Raw genomic sequence first — 17,397 nt, 5'->3', positions numbered from 1 at the left:
ATCTCTGTTAGAATTGCTTTTCCGTATCTCATATATTTTGCTATGTTTTTTCCCATTTGTGTAAAGATTTTTTCCTTTGTTTTTGACTTAATTGATTGTTCAGGATTTATTAATTTTCAAGTTTTTGTGCATTATCCAGGTTTCCACCTGTTATTGATTCCTAATTTAATATACCTGTGATTGGAAAAAAAGCTTGATATAAATTCAGTCTTTATAAATTTATTAAGGCTTATTTTGTGGTTTGCCACATAATTCTATCTTGGAGAATGTTCCATGTACACTTGAGAAAAATATGGATTTTATTGTTATTGGAAGGAATATTTTGAAAGGTCCTTTTGGATTAAAGGGTGTCAAGAGACATGTTTCTACAATATTTTCTTAGCCTCTCTGCTTCTATTTTCTATGCTAAAAACTTTGTTTTGTCCTGCTTTACCTTTACCCTACATTCCTGCTTGAAAAACAGTCATGGTGATACTAAATGACTTAAGCTTAAGAACAAAGACCAAAAGGCAAAAGCTATTCATGTGGTCAGCTGAATGAAGACATAATGCTTTGGTCTAGGCATGCTGGACCTATGTAGATAGGAATGCTATTTTCACAGCATGATATGTCCTGTTAAGATAAGAGAAAGATGAGCCTCATGGCCCCAAGGGGTTTATGAAGGGTCACTAGCAGGATATGCATCAGCAAGGAGAACAAGGTGCAAACCTAGGCACTCTGGGTTGCTGCAGATAGGCATGCCATCTGTGGAAGCACAATGGTGATTCTCTAGATTCTATGCATAGATAGCTGAGGCCAGGCTATTGATTGTTAAATGCCTAAAGGTCAGAGTAAAAGCTTAACCAGCTACCAGTTATGTGACTTTAAAAAAAAATTAAAAAAAAAAAACTATATTCTGCACCTACAGCCCCCTCCTCACTTGATGTAACCTAAAGAGCACAATAAAAGAAGTGTGGTTTCGTGAAGCAGCGCTTTTGCTCCCTGAGACCTTGAGTCCCCTGGTTCCCACCTTTGATTAAAATAAATGTCTCTGTGTTTTGTTTTATGTTAATTTTTCTTAAGTTTCACAGTGCCTGTTCTTCAGCCCTTACCTGCTGAGCTGGTCTCAGCAAAAATGTAGTTAAAATCTATTTTTTTCTTACTAATTTTCTGTTTGTATGACTGCCTGTTTTTAAATGTGTTATATTGAAATATCCTACTAATGTTGTGTTGTTTTATATCTCCTCTTTGGATTAGTTAATATTTGCTTTATATACTTAGGTTTACTGATACTAAATTCTCATATACTAACAATTGTTATAGCCTGTTGATCACCTTATCATCATATCCATCTCTCTTTTGGTTTCTGTTTTCATAGAATATCTTTCCATGCCTTCACTTAAAGCCTATATGTGTTTTAAAGCTGAAGTAATAATGTTGTGGAGAGAATATGGACAGACATTTTCCATTTGTTTAGCCACTTAGCCACCTGTCTTTTGATTGGGATCTTTAATCTTCCAGCTTGAGAGACCATTACAAAAAGATACTTCAATGATTAACATCCTGTATGTGACAAAAAAAAAAAAAAATCTACTCTATGGCAAGTCACTATCATTAGCCAAATCCAGAAAGATGCCCTTCATGGTATACTTGTTGATAAAGTCCAGATAGTTTAGATTTCAGGACATTGTTTGAGTAATAACAAACACAGGATTTAGATGATTTTATGAAATACCCCCTACACACAATTTATACATTTTGTTTTTATTTATTTATCTGAATTAGTATTCCTGAACACATGGATTAATATATTTTATGATTTTTAAAATGTAGTTGTTAAGCAAATTACCACTTCTCTTTTATTTCTTCTTTTCTCTTCATTCTCTGTATCTCTAACTACCAGTGTTTTCTACATCTCTATATTTTCTTTATCTTTAAGTGTATGTGTGTCTGTGTGTGTTGAATGTATATATGTGTGTTCGTAAAATTATATTCCCTTCTCCTCTATAAAATGTTCTGGTTAATTTATCTTGGTTGAGTTCTTTAAGTAGTTTTGATATGGAATTTTTTTTTTTAGTTTTTTCATTGAATTTTTAATTTAAATAATAATCTGCTTCTATTTTGCCAAGCTTTACTTACATATTTTCCAAATATTTGCATTTAATAATTAATATCCACACTTCGATTTTAAGCTCCTTGATTCTACTCAATAATTAAAAAATGTAGACTTCTTGAACACTAAGAATTTTTTGAACAAAATTTTAAAGTGCTGAAAGTTTTTCATGTGTTTTTCTTTAACATTTTTAGTTATATTAACTATAAATTACTTTTAGGTCATTAGTAAAAGAAATTATATAAATTAATTTAGTGACTCAACATAATGTAAAATCAGAAATCAACATAATTTTATTAATTTGATTAAATAGTTGAATGCATACAACTTTGAGACATTATTTAATATTTTATTAACTTAGTTACATATTTTAATTGCATTATATTATAGAGTCAAAGTTGATAAAAATGTTACTAACCAGTTTAAATATGATCTAATGTATTTTCTTAATTGAATATGTATATTTAATTTTTTATATCTCATTATTTGAATAGTGACACTGTAATAGTATTATTAATTCATATGAACTAGTGAAATAATTTGTAAACAAAAATGTCAAGTATTTAAAAGAAAAAATTACAATTTAACATAACAAATTCAAAAGATTTCACCATCTTTTCTATCCATTCATGGGTGCCATACAAATATATATATTATATCCTGTATCAAAATCAATTGAGTCAAATTCAGAACTGATTGTCACCATCATAGAATGAACCATTTGAGAATAAATCTGTATTATCTGAAGTGTAATTAGAACAAAATGTTTATTATTATAAGTACTTTGAAATTAAATTTTAAAATATTTGAGTAAAATGGAAAGAAAATATTTTGAGTAGGCAACAACTGAAAAGCTTCTGGATCAAGTTTGCACATGTTTGTGGTACAGGCTGATGCTTATCTTCAACTAAGTTTAGGAAGAAAGCAATAAATAATGAAGATATTTTATATTTATATTTGCTTTAGGAAGAAAGCAATAAATAATGAAGATATTTTATATTTCCCAATATTTGTATACTTTATAAGTATACATTGACTAATATTATTTTATTATGCAACAATTTGATGAGTTCTCTCCTTTTTAAAATGTGAATATGCACAAGTAAATATTCTGTGTAAGACCTATCGTGAGAAAATAAAGTATCCAATCAGGATATTTTTCTTAATTTCCCATGCACACTATGTAATGAAATAAATGTAAAAAATATATACTTAGAGTGTAATGTTATGATGGCTCTTCACCAAATATTTCTGGAAATATTAGAATTATGATACAGTCTACTATCCTGTATTTTGCTTTTACCATTATAAACTAGTTGATTTATCTTATTTGCTTTAAAGATATTCTTATCCAAGAGAACTTTGTATATTTTCAATAATTATTCTACATATGAAGTTAACTTTTACAATTATAATTACTAATTGCCAGTGTCCTTGTCACAATAAATATATGCTTTATTTTAAATGAGTAATAGATTTCCATATCTCATATTTATAAGATGGTCTCATTCATATAACATCTTTAAGCCTTGCCCATATTAGAAAGTAATTACTCTAGCTACAAATCATAATACATAGTTACATATGGTACTGAAGTTCTTATAATTATTGATAATGTGATATTCTGTGTTAACACATGGTCATTGCACAAATGCTTAGAGTTGTAAGTGGCATGGAAACAAGCAATTAGCTTTACAAATATTAGAGATAAATTAGAAGACACTTGGAGAGTATTTGCTGAACAGTGAGGCTTAAATTCAAGTTTGTTGCATTTCTAGGGAGATTCCAAAGTGAGGAATCAATGGAGGAAAATAGAAAATATAAGATTCTACTACTTTCTCTTGTATACAGAAAATCAAAAAGAATCTAAGAGTTAAAAAGAGAAAACATGAGCTAATATAGTATGTAAACAAAATACTATGTTCAGTCTCCTTAAAATATATTTTCAAAGAAGAGTAAACATGTGTGTATATTTAATTAAAATGTGTGGAGAAGTATAATGTTAAAATTCATAGTAAGTAATTGCTAACCAAAATTCCCATCATGGCTCAGAGGAAAGGGATCTGATTAGCATCCATGAGGATGCAGGTTCAATCCCTGGCCTCACGCAGTAAGTTAAGGATCTGGTGTTGCTGTGAGTTTTGGTGTAGGCTGCAGTTCAGATCCGACATTGCTGTGGCTGTGGTGTAGGGTAGCAGCTACAGCTCCAATTTGACCCTTAGCCTAGGGACCTCCATATGCCATGGGTGCAGCCCTAAGAAGCAGAAAAAAAAAAAAAAAAAAAAAAGGTGTTAGTAAAAAATGTATTCACCCCAGTACATTTTTGAAAACATATTTTTTCTATGTTAAATTTTATTGTAAGTCTTAAATGTGTTTCAATGGTAGCAGTGGTAAAATTCTAATGCTCTATTGCAAAAATTAGTCAATTATTTTAATGAATGAAGATTTCAGAAAAAAAGGCATAAGCAAAATGAAGACATATCATCTTCACCCTCCCCTTATTCTCCAGTAAATTTTAACTAATGTATCTTCCTTTCAGAATATTTATTTGCTGCAATTTATATATAGCTAATAGGCCAGAAAATATAGAAAATTATAAACAAAAAAATATATCAACCAGCAGAGTTATCACAGAAATTTGATTGTGTTTGGGTTGTAGTAGCTTTTTTCTCCTAAGTTATTTGGGTGGGATATTGAATGAACAGTGCCAAAATGGAACACTAACAAACCACACATCAAGGAATACCACATAGGTTACTTTTGTGTACAGGTCATTATAATAAAGAATTAAAAACATTTCAAAATATTTCACAAGAAAAATAAAACGATAAAAATATATGAGGGAGATCTACATAGACATTACTCCACAGAAGACATATCGATGGCCAACAGGAAAATAAAAGATGCCAAACTTCACTCATTATTAGAGAAAGGCAAATGAAAACATCAATGAGGTATCACCTCACACCAGTTATAATAGTCATTATCAAAAGTCTACAAATCATAAGTGCTGGAGATGTGAAGAAAAAGGAACCCTCCTACACTATTGGTGGGAATATGTAGTGGTACAACCACTATAGAGATCAGCATGGATGTTCCCTAAAAAAAACTAAAAATAGAGTCACTATATGATATAGCAATCTCACTCCTGGGCATATATCTGGAAAAAAATAAAAAATATTCAAACACCCCAATACTTATTGAAACACTTTTAACAATAGCCAAGACACAGAAGTAACCTAAATATCCATTGACAGATGAATGGATAAATAGATTATTACTTAGCCATAAAAATAATGAAATAATTCCATTTACAATAATATGAATGGATTCTGAGATCATCATACTAAATTCAGTCAGTCATGAAAGATAAATTTCATATGCTATCACTTACATGTGGAAACTTAAAAAATGTTAAAAATGAGCTTAATGACAAAACAGAAATAGATTCACAGGCACAGAAAACAAACTCATGGTTACCAAAGGGAAAAGGTGAAGGATAAATTGAGAATTTGGGGTTAACATATACACACTACCATATATAAAATAGATAAACCACAATGAGCTCTGTATAGCATAGAGAAATATACTCAATATCTTATAATAAGTTATAAGGGAAAAGAATGTGAAAAAGCCCCAGGCTCAGATTTCAGGGGCCATTCTTAGTAACAGAGAATGTGCTTCTTTTCCAGAATACAAATCAGGACACCTGGGTATTCAGTCTCATTCAACTAGGAATATAATCTCTAGTCAAGTATCCCACCAGAATGTGTAAAATGACTTGATAAGCAGAAATCAAGATAAACTAATAGTAACTAGGTACAAACTATGAATGTGCAATTTTTCAAGCAATGTTCCAAAGTTGGTGCTGTCAGACCTGAATTCAGCTTCATTCATACTAGATATCATATTTTATCCCAGTTTGATCAAGAATCATCACTATAATTCCTGGTAACCCTGAAGATAAGCACAACAAACCAGACAGATTAATCCTGAATTTAGGCATATATTATGATGTGTCTCTATTATTTGAGAAACATAAGAATATTCTCCTTTGTCAATAGCTTTCTAGTGACCAACTTATCTAAACCTGCCTTTATGGCCTTGTTTCTTAAGCTGTATATAATGGGATTAAGGGAAGGGGGCAGAAAAATATAGAAAGAAGATAGAATGAGATCAGTGAATGAAGGGGACCCTAAAATAGGTTTCAAATAAGCAATAAAAGCAGTTGAAAGAAAAAGTGCAACAACTGCCAGGTGTGGGAGGCAAGTAGAATAGACTTTTGACTGTCCCTCTGTGGATGGAATCTTTTTGACAGTGGAGAAGATGTATATATATGAGATTATGATGCACAGAAAGCAACAGAAATCCAAGACTGCATTAACAAGAATGAGCACAACTTCTGCAGTTATATTCTTTGAGCAAGTAATAGCTAACAGCTGGGGAATATCACAGAAGAATTGCTGGATTTTGTTGAGGCCACAGTATGATAAGGAAAAGATTCCTATTGTGTGCATAGCAGATAACAAGCCACCACTGAGCCAAGACAGTGCAACAATCTGGACACATCTGTCCCTGTTCATAATGACTTCATAGTGCAGGGGATGGCAAATGGCAGTGTAGCGGTCAATGGACATTCCTGTGAGGAGCAGCAATTCTGCCACTGCTGAAAAAGGTACCAGAAAGACCTGGATGACACAGCTAAGAAATGAGATGGAATTCCTTTGTATCAAAGAGTTAAAAACAATTTTAGGCACAACAGCTGAAACAAGGCAAATATCAAACAGGGACAGATTTCTTAAGAAGAAGTACATGGGTATGTGGAGGGATGGGTCTAAGGATGTGATGGCAATAATGAGGCTATTTCCCATTAGGGCTGCCAGGTAAATTATTATAAAAAACACAGATTGTAAGAACTGAAACCTCCATGTGCCAGAAAAACCCAAGAGAAGAAATTCTGTTAGCACTGAGATATTGTTCATTCTTGACGAAACATTCTGTGTGAAAAAAAGAAAAAAAATTTGTTTAAATGATCAAGAATTCTAAATATAGCATATTTTCCTTCAATAAAACTGAGAAATAAAAACTTTAGGTGTTTCTATTTAATGTTCATCATATAATGAATGTGTTGTGTATGTGCATGAAAAAGAGAGAGAGAAATGAAAAATAATTTTAACAGTATACTTTCTCCATCAATACAGTTCAATTTATTAATCATATGTTTGTATGTATTATTTTATCATCTTTACTTCTTCTTCTTTTTGTGTGCCCAAATGTTATAATGCTATGCAAGTACATAGCAAATTGTTTCAGATTGACAACAAAATGCAACCTGGTCTCATAAATAACAATTTAATTCACATATTAATGAAAATAAGGGGACCAATATAGAGTATCCATTGATCCCATTTCATATATTATATCCACTTGCTTTTCATTTTTTGTCTTTAAATCAACTGTTTTACTTAAAATTATTTGCTGATTTTCATCTTAAAAATAAACTCCATGAAATAAAGAATTTTCTCCTCTCTACTTTAAATTTCATTCCTTCCTATACTTTTTAAATCTCTTCTTATAAGATTTTAGGTTATTGTACAATTGATTAAATGTCATATCCCATAATTTCTTCTTTTGGTCTTTTGAGTTTCTATAATTCTTCCTTCACACTCTCTTATCATTTTGGTTACCTAGATTTCACTTTTTTAAAGTTTTTCAATTAATTTTTAAAATCCATATGCCTAGACACAATGACAGAAAGCTAGAAAGAGATAAATACACACGTAAATGTTCATGAGGTTATACTTATTAATACAAAATGTAGAATTATGTGAAAGGTTAAATTTCTGTTTACAAAACTGTATTTTCTTTCTCTGACTTTTAATTACTAATATAATTTTCCTACAACTGAAAAATGTTTCCTAGTATCATGAAATCTTTGCAAATATTTTGCCTAAATATAACCCCATATTAAAGGGAAAATTCCATGTATTTCTCTACTTGATTTAAAATTGACCAAAACTTTGATGGTGAAGACATCAAAAAGGCATTGTTATAGACATAGACAGATGCAAAAATATACATAGATATGCATATATAAAATATCTATATATATAAACTTATCTCTCTTCTAGTTATCTAGTCTTGTCTCAACATGTTTCTGGTATTATTACTTTAATGCCTTAATTGAGACCATTAGCTACGGCCTGTCTTTTCCATTCAACAATCAACAACTATTCCCTATTCATTTAAGAATCCAATTAATATAGCTGAATAAAATAAAGAAAATATATTTGTTTTGAAATTTGGGTGAATCAATTTAGAGTAAAATGTTGAAATAAACTGACATGTCTGTTGATTTTGTTCAGTGCACAATTTACATTAAAATACTCCTTCATTTAAATCTTGCAATTTTGTTAATATTTTGTTTTCTTCCTAGATTGGCTAGTGTTCTTTATTTTTATTAATGTCATACATTCTCTCTCTCTGTTTTTCTGTCTCTGTCCATCTCTCTCTTTGTTTCTATTTCTCTCTTTCTCTCAGTAGATAGATATACAAATCTATTTAGCTGGACAGCTAGCTATCATCTAGATCCTTTTTAAAATTCTTTGAATAATGTAAATAGCTAAAAAATACATGAAAAAGAAACCATTGTGATCAGATGCTTGGAATGCAATATATTTGCTCATATTTTCTTGGAAGAAAACTACCTAAAACTAATCATTCCAAAATTATATTCATTTAAGAGTTATCAAATTTATTAGAGTAGAGAAGATATTTATATTTGAAATATATCTGAGCCTATATTCTAGATTCTCAAATGCACAGAGTTACAAAAATATTTTTCTTACTACCCCTCAATGTAGTCTATGATCTCCATAATATTCAGGACATTTTATTGTTAATGATATTACCAAATTAGTTACCACTTTTTGACATCTCCCTTTATCATTTTACTTACTTTTTTTTCTTCCTGGACACAATTTAAATAAAATATTTTCAACTGATTTTGCGTTGATTATGGTGTGCTCAGATAGTTCTGTATATTACAAATAAGTTATGTAAATAGCAATTACAATATCTCATAATGTCCTTTGTATGAGCTCATTTCAGAATTTATTTTTTTAAACCCATGTTTTAGAGATCTTAAATTAAATATCATGGCACAAGAAAATTTCTTACTAGAAAACTAAGAAATAAGGGTTTTGGCAGGCTTCTCATTTTCTGACTGAAATTATAACCAACCACCAGAATAAAAGAAAAATAACAGTCACTAAAGTATCTGTTCTATAGAAGATAAAGGAAGTCAGCAGGCTTTGTATGCAGTTGTTGGTGAAAATATTACTCACCATTAATGTTAATGGACAGAACTAAGTCTGACTTTCAAATATTAAGAAACTCCTTCCTTCTCTAATAGGAACTTTCCTTTTGGCTCTCTTGACTTTAGTATACATATTGTTGGTGAGAATAGAGCCTAAGGATAGTGATGATTTTATATCTGTTGTCCATGTCTCAAGGGCTTAAAGTCTGAAATTCTCCAAAGGGATATGCTGCTGCTTTTGTGTAAATTGGCTTATTGTATCTGTCCTTCACAATTATAAGAGATAAATCTTGGCACTACCTAATATGTGGAAATAAAATACCACAACTGAATTTTCCTTACCAAAAAGTCTCTTCCAATACTGGTATACAACCAAGAGTCCCATTAGTTGCTAAGAAGACATTTAAGGAATACACTTATCCAATCACCAATGAGCCTTTATAGAAAATAAGCTATGTGACTGGCACATTCCAAGGTATTGGTTATGTTATTCACAATGGGCTTTTTGTTTGTTTATTGTTTTTTTGAGAGCTAGGTTTTATTTGGGACAAAATGAGGACTTAACCCTGGGAGGCACCATCTCAAATAACCCTGAGAAAACTGCTCCAATGAGGCAAGGAGGGTAGTTAGGAAATACAAGTGTTTTGCAACAAAGGTTATGTAGTAGGGAAAGAAGGATTACTGCTAATAACCAAAAACTAAGATTGTCTTGTTAAGAAATTTAGTCCAGTGTGGGCCCAACAAGTGTCTGGGCTCACTGAAATCATTCCCTTGGCACCTCACCTAATTGTGGCCAGTATCTTGTATTTTCACAGCCTGAATTTCCTCGTGGCTCAATGTTAAGAGTGGTTGCAATCTGATGGCTGCTAGATGGCAGGCATTCTTTTTTTCCTTCCTGAGTTCCCTCAGGGCTTTCCAGCAGCTGTGCACACATTTTATAGAAGTTTGCTGCTGGTCTTGTGAGGGTTACTACTAGTCATGAGGAGCAGAGGTTACCATGAAGAATCATAGTATTTTTTTCTAGATACTAAGGGATGCAAGAATTTGGCTCATACAATATTCTCCTAAAAATATCTAGCTATCTGAATACTTGCTGTGCCAGTTTTCCCAGAGCACAAAATACCTCACCCCTAATCTCCACCTTGAGCCCGCTCAGGGAGTGTTGAAATCCAGCAGTTGCAATAGCTCATGATTTAATTCATGTAGAGGCAGATGGCAAATAATGTCAAGTACCAATTTCCAGTTCAGCAAAGTAACCAAGCCATACATACATATTCTTTTTTTCCACATTAACCTCTATCATGTTCGATCACAAGTGACTAGATATATTTCCCTGTGCTATACAGCAGGATCTCATTGCTTACCCACTCCAAATGCAATAGTTTGTATGTACTAACCTCAAACCCCCAGTCCAGTCCATTCCCTCCCCTCCCTCCTGGCAACTATTTGTCTATTCTCCAAGTCCATGAGTTTGTTTCCTTTCTATAGATAGGTTAATTTGTGATGTATATCAAATCTAAGATATATGATATCATATGGTATTTTTCTTTCTCTTTCTGACTTACTTCACTTAGTATGAGAGACTCTAGTTCCATTCATGTTGCTGAAAATGGCATTATCTTGTTCTTTTTTATGACTGAGTAGTATTCCATTGTGTATATGTATCATATTTTCTTAATAAATTAATCTATTGATAGACATTTAAGTTGTTTCCATGTCTTGGCTATTGTGATTGTGCTGCAATGAACATACAGGAGCATGTTTCTTTTTCAAGAAAAGTTTTGTCTGGATATATGCCTAGAAGTGGGATTGCTGGGTCATATTGTAATTCTATATTTAGTTTTCTGAGGTACTTCCATACTGTTTTCCATAGTGGTTGTACTAATTTATGTTCCAAACAACAGTGAAAGAGGGTAACTTTTTTTCCTTGCATCATTTGAAATTTCTCCCATTCCATAAATTGTCTTTTTTTTCTTGTTTCCTTCCTTTGCTGTGCAAAATCTTTTAAGTTAAATTAGGACCCATTGGTTTATTTTTGTTTTTATTTCTATTGCCTTGTGAGACTTACCTTTCTATGGTTAATGTAAGACAATGTTTTGCCTATGTTCTCTTCAAGGACTTTTAAGGTATCTTGTCTTACATTTAAGTCTTTAAGGCATTTTGAGTTTATTTTTGTGCATGGTGTGAGGGTGCGTTCTAGTTTCATTGATTTACACGCAGCTATCCAGTTTCTCTAGCACCACGTGCTGAAGAGACTATTTTTTGGTAAGTCTATTTAAAGTTTTGTCAATTTTGTTTTTGTTTTATAAAAAGCCAGCTCATTGTTTAGTTGAGTTTTCCTATTTTTAATCTCTATTTATTTATATTTTGTCTTTATCATGTCTTTCTTATGTTAATTGTGGGTTTAGTGTTATATTAGTTGTAGGCTTTTTGTTGTTGTCTTTCTTATTATTGTTCCTTAAAACATAAAGTTAATTTCTTATTGGAGATATTTATTACTATAATATAGAAACTATTGCTACAAACTTTCCTTTTAGAATTCCTTTTATTTGTACCATAATTGTAGTATGTTTTATCTCCATTTTTATCTACCATATTTTAAAAAATTTTTCTTTTGAAGTTTTTCTTTGACCAATTTTTTCAGCAGAATGTTGTTTAATCTCCATGTATTTATGATGATTTATTCTTATAAATTGACTTACCTTTTATCACATTATACTAAAATACTCTCTTCTAGCTTCTAATTTTTGGCTCAAGCATGAACTATAAGCTTATTGAAATTATATTATTTGATTAATTTCCTATCTCTGGTTACTTTCAAAATTCTTTTTTTTTGTCTTTGACACTAGATAGTTTAATTATAATTAGTCTCATTATGGCATATATTTCAACCTGATCAAATCAGGTATTGAAATCTAGAAATGAATTTTTCACTTCAATTATTGTATTTCAGCTCCAGAATTTCTGGTTTTTTTCTTTCTCCACAGTTCCTAACTCTTTGTTGAGTCAATATTGTCACTCTTGCATAATTTTCCTCATTTGATTTAGCTGTGTATCCGTATTCTCTTTTAGTTCATTGAACATCTGTATAAGTGTTATTTTAAGTGTTTTCAGCTGGCTAATAGATCTGTATTTTTTTATGGTTGATATCTGATGTGTTACCTTATTTCTTTGTATGAGTCATGTGTCCATTTCCTCTCTTAGTTTTGTGATGCTTTATTCATTTAGGAAAATAAGTACTTCTCATAGATTTTATACTGGATTTGTACAAGCAATGGCCTTTACCAGTAAGTATATCTGGAGGTTCTAGGACATCCCAGACTTTTTCTAATCCCTTTCTCACCTTGCTGTCTACCCACAGAATACAACTCTAATGTGGTGCTTAACTATGTTGGCTGTGTCGTCTAAATTTTGGAACCAGCTCTGTTAACACTTTGAATCAGATGAAAAAAACATCAGCATTCTGGAGTTCCCAGCATGTCTCAGTGGTTAACAAATCTTACTAGTAAGCATGAGGTTGTGGGTTTGATCTTGCTCAGTGGTTAAAGACTTGGCATTGTTGTGAGCTGTGGTGTAGGTCACAGACATGGTGCAGATTCCATGTTGCTGTGGCTCTGGCATAGGCTGGCAGCTACAGCTCCAATTAGACCCCTAGCCTGGGATCCTCTATATGCCACAGGCCACAGGTGCAGCCCTAGAAAAGACCAAAAAAAAAAAAAAAAAAAGAACTCCAGCATTCCTGTTTTGGTCCAGCAGATTAAGAACCTGACATAGTGTCTGTGACAATGAAGGTTTGTTACGTGGCCTCATTCAGTGGGAAATTGTCTAGATAGATAAAATAAAAGCCAGAATTAGAAGGAAGAAATTTTTAAATGATAAAACTCACTAGTAAATTCAATGATAATATAAAGATAGAAAATCACCCACTGACAAATATCATATTAAAAACAGCAAGCATTAGAAGGGTAGAGGACAAAGCAGAACATTGAAACTACATTTAAAAATTAAGAGACCAGCAACCAGAATTAATTCTGTACATATACCAATGACTATATCAAAATCAAATTGGAACCACAAACCAAAAATCTATAGTGGAGACACACATAAAAAAAGAAAAGCAATCCAACACAACACTAAAGATAGTCAGTAAATCACAAGAGAAGAGGACAAAAGAGGACGAGAAGGAAAAAAATTCAAAATAGCAACCCAAAGTAATTAAGAAAATGGCAATAAGTACATTTTTAACCATAATTACACTGAATGTAAAATGATAATATGCTTCAACCAAAAGTCAAGGACAGGCTGAGTAGATAAAAAAACAAGACCCATACACATGATTTTTCCAAGAGACCCTCTTCAGAGCAAAGGATATATACAGACTGAAAGTGAGGGTATGGAGGAAGGTATTCCATGCAATTTGAAATTAAAGGAAAGCATGATTAGCAATACTCATATCAGATAAAATAGACTTTAAAATAAAATTACAAAAAGGACACAATCCAATGATCAAAGGATCATTCCAATAAGGTATAACAATTGTAAATATATATTTATCCAACATATATTTGGAGCCAAATATATAAGGCAAACTTAACGGAGAACCAAAATATATAAGGCAACTGCTAACAACCATAAAGTGGGAAACTGATAATAACACAATAGTAGTGGGAGACATTAACACCCACATATATCAATGGACTGATCATCCAGGCAGAAAATCAACAAGGAAACACAGTGCTTAAGTGACATTCCAGACCAGATAGACTGAAGTTCATACAACAGTTCATCAAAAGTAGCAGAATATATATTCTTCTTAATGGCACATGGAACATTCTCAAGAATAGATCACATCTGGGGCCACAGATCAAGCATTGGTACATTTTTTTAAAAATGGAAATATTTTAAAGAGTTTTAAAAGACCACAGTTAGGAGTTCCCATCATGGGGCAGTGGAAATGAATCTGACTAGGAACCATGAGGTGGCAGGTTCAATCCTTGGCCTTGCTCAGTGGGTTAAGGATCTGGCATTGCTGTGGCTGTGGTGTCGGCCAGCAGCTACAGCTCCAATTGGACCCCTAGCCTGGGAACCTCCATATGCCATGGATGCGGCCCTGAAAAGACAAAAAGACAAAAAAAAAAAAAAAAAAAGACCACAATTATATGAGACAACAAAAGAAATACACAGAAAAATGTAGCAAAAAACACAAACTCAAGGAAGCTAAACAATATGCTACTAAAAAAACAATGGATTATTGACAAAATCAAAGAAGAATTCGAAAAATACTTGGAGACAAATGACAATGAAGACATAACAATCCAAAACCTATGGGACACAGCAAAAGCAGTTCTGAGATGGAAGTCCATATCAATATAATCTTATCTCAGGAAACAAGAAAAACCTCAAATAATTATCATCTAAAACATCTATAGAGGGAAGGACAGACAATGCCCCAAATTTATAGAAGGAAAGAAGTCATAAAGATTAGAGAAGAAATTAATACTATAGAGAAAGAAAAAATAAATCAATGAAATCAAAAGTTGGTTCTTTGAAAAGAGCAACAAAATTGATAAAATTTTAGCCAGATTCATCAAGCAAAAAAGATGTTTCAAATCAATAAAATTAGAAATGAAAAAGAAGAAATCACAACTGACAACACAGAAATTCAAAGGATTATAAAAAACTGCTATAAGCAAGTATATGCCAATAAAATGGACAGCCTAGAAGACATGCTCATATTCTTACAAAAGTACAACCTATCAAGACTGAACCAGAAAAAAAATAGAAAATATGAATAGACCCATTGCAAGAACTGAAATTGAAAATGTGATTAAAAACTTCCCAAGTACAAAAGTCCAGGATCTGATGGCTACACAAGTGAATTCTATCAAATATTCAGAGAAAAGTTAATATTTATTCTTCTGAAATTCTTCCAAAAAATTTGCAGAGGGTGGAACACTCCCAAGCTCATTCTATGAGGACAATATTACCCTAAAACAAAACCAGACAAAGATATCACAAAAAAATTACAGGCTAATATCACTAATCATTATAGATGCAAAAATCCTCAGTGAAATACTAGCAAATTCAGTAATACAATAAAAGTATCATACACCATGATCAAGTGGTATTTATCCCAGGGATGCAAGGGTTCTTTAATATCCAAAAAATAAATCAGTGTGAGACACCACCTCAAAAAACTTAAAAATAAAATAGTATCATCATCTCAGTAGACAAAATCCAACACTCATTTCTCATATAAACTCTTTAGAAAATGGTCATAAAGGAAAACTACCTCAACATAATAAAATCCACAGATGATAAATCCACAGCTAACATTATTCTAAATGGTGAAAAAAATAAAGCATGTCCACTGAGTTCAGGAATATCACAAGTACATCCACTTTCCATACTGTTATTTAAACTAGGTTCAGAAGCCGTAGCTATGGCAATGAAAGAAGAAAAAGAAATAAAAGAAATCCAAATTGGAAAAGATGAAGTAAAACTATAACTATTGTCAGGGAACATGACACATGTTCCCTAGAAAATTCTAAAAAGACTACCACAAAACTATTAGAGCTCATCAATTAATTTGGTCAATTTTCAGAATACAAAATTAATACACAGAAATTGATTGCATTTCTATACATAAAATGACAGATCAGAAAGGAAAATCAGGGAAACAATTCCATTTACTATCATATAAAACAGAATAAAATACCTAGGAATGAATAAACCTACCTAAACAGAAAAAAAAAATCTGTACTCTGAAAACTCTAAGATGCTTCTGAAAGAAACCAAAAATAAAACAAACAGATGGAAAGAAATACTATCATTTTGGTTTGGAAAAATCGTTATTGACAAAATGAGTATGCTACCCAAGGTGATATACAGATTCAATGTAATACCTAACAAATTACCAAGGACATTATTCAGAGAACTAGAAAAAATATTTTAAAGATATAAATTCCAGAAATAAACCTATGGTCAACTAATCTATGACAAAGGAGGAAAAAACATACAGTGGAAGAAAGATAATATTTTCAATAAATAATGCTGGGAAAACTGAACAGCTACATGTAAAAGAATGAAATTAGAATATTTTCTAACCCATATACAAAAATAAGCTCACAATGGATTGAAGACCTAAAAGTAAGGCCAGATACTCCTAGAGGAAAACATAGGCAGAAAGCCCTTTGACATAAATCACAGCAACATCCTGTTTGACCCATCTCCTGGAATAATATCAATAAAGACAAAAAAAATTGACCTAATTCAAACTCAAAAGCTTTTTCACAGCAAAGGAAACCATTGAAAAAAGAGGAGACAATACACATAATTAGAGAATATCTTTGCCAACAATGCAACCAACAAGGGCCTAATCTCTAAGTGTGTAAACAACTCATTCAACTCAACAACAGCAACAAACAAGCAACCCTATCAAAAAATGGGCAGAGGAGTTAAATAGACACTTCTCCAGGAAGACATATGGATGGCCAATGAGCACATGAATAAAAGGTTCAACATCATTAATTATTAGGTAAATACAAATCGAAATTAAAATGAGGTGCCATCTCTCACTGGTCAGGATGGGCCTCATTTACAAGTCAACAAATAACAAATGCTGGAGAGAGTGTGGAGTTTTATTTTGGGAATCTTCCATCACTATTGTTGGGAATGTAAATTGGTACACAACCAGCATGGAAAACAATATGGTGATACCTGAGAAAAATAAATATAGAACTACCATATGATCCAGAAATCCCACTCCTGGGCAATACTTTCATTCAAAAAACATATCCAATCCTATTTTCATTGCAGTGCTATTCACAATAGCCAAGACACAGAAACAATCTAAATGTATATTGACAGATGAATGGATTAAGAGGTGGATTGAGAGATAAATACAACGTAATACAACTTGGGCATAAAAAATTACAAAATAATATCATTTGCAGCAACGTGGATGCAATGAGACTCATATTAAGTG

General features: G+C 31.9%; 1 protein-coding gene across 1 annotated transcript; it reads right to left on the bottom strand.

The window, feature by feature from the left end:
• Positions 1-6,117: 6,117 nt before the first annotated feature.
• Positions 6,118-7,074, bottom strand: LOC110259605 (olfactory receptor 14A16-like). Its single transcript, XM_021085082.1, has one exon. The coding sequence runs from the start codon at positions 7,072-7,074 to the stop codon at positions 6,118-6,120; it is 957 nt and encodes a 318-aa protein (XP_020940741.1).
• Positions 7,075-17,397: the final 10,323 nt, after the last annotated feature.

Source organism: Sus scrofa, chromosome 2, assembly GCF_054392235.1.
Source record: "Sus scrofa isolate SSC_HxYL_T2T_F1_AM1 chromosome 2, Sscrofa_HxYL_maternal_Yorkshire_Landrace_v2.0, whole genome shotgun sequence".
NCBI lineage: Eukaryota > Metazoa > Chordata > Mammalia > Artiodactyla > Suidae > Sus > Sus scrofa.
The sequence above is the reverse complement of the archived record's forward strand: the minus strand, read 5'-3'. Positions and strand labels throughout refer to the sequence as shown.

Coding starts and splice junctions, on each gene's coding strand:
- LOC110259605 (XM_021085082.1), bottom strand. CDS start 7,074: ATGAACAATATCTCAGTGCTAACAGAATTTCTTCTCTTGGGTTTTTCT.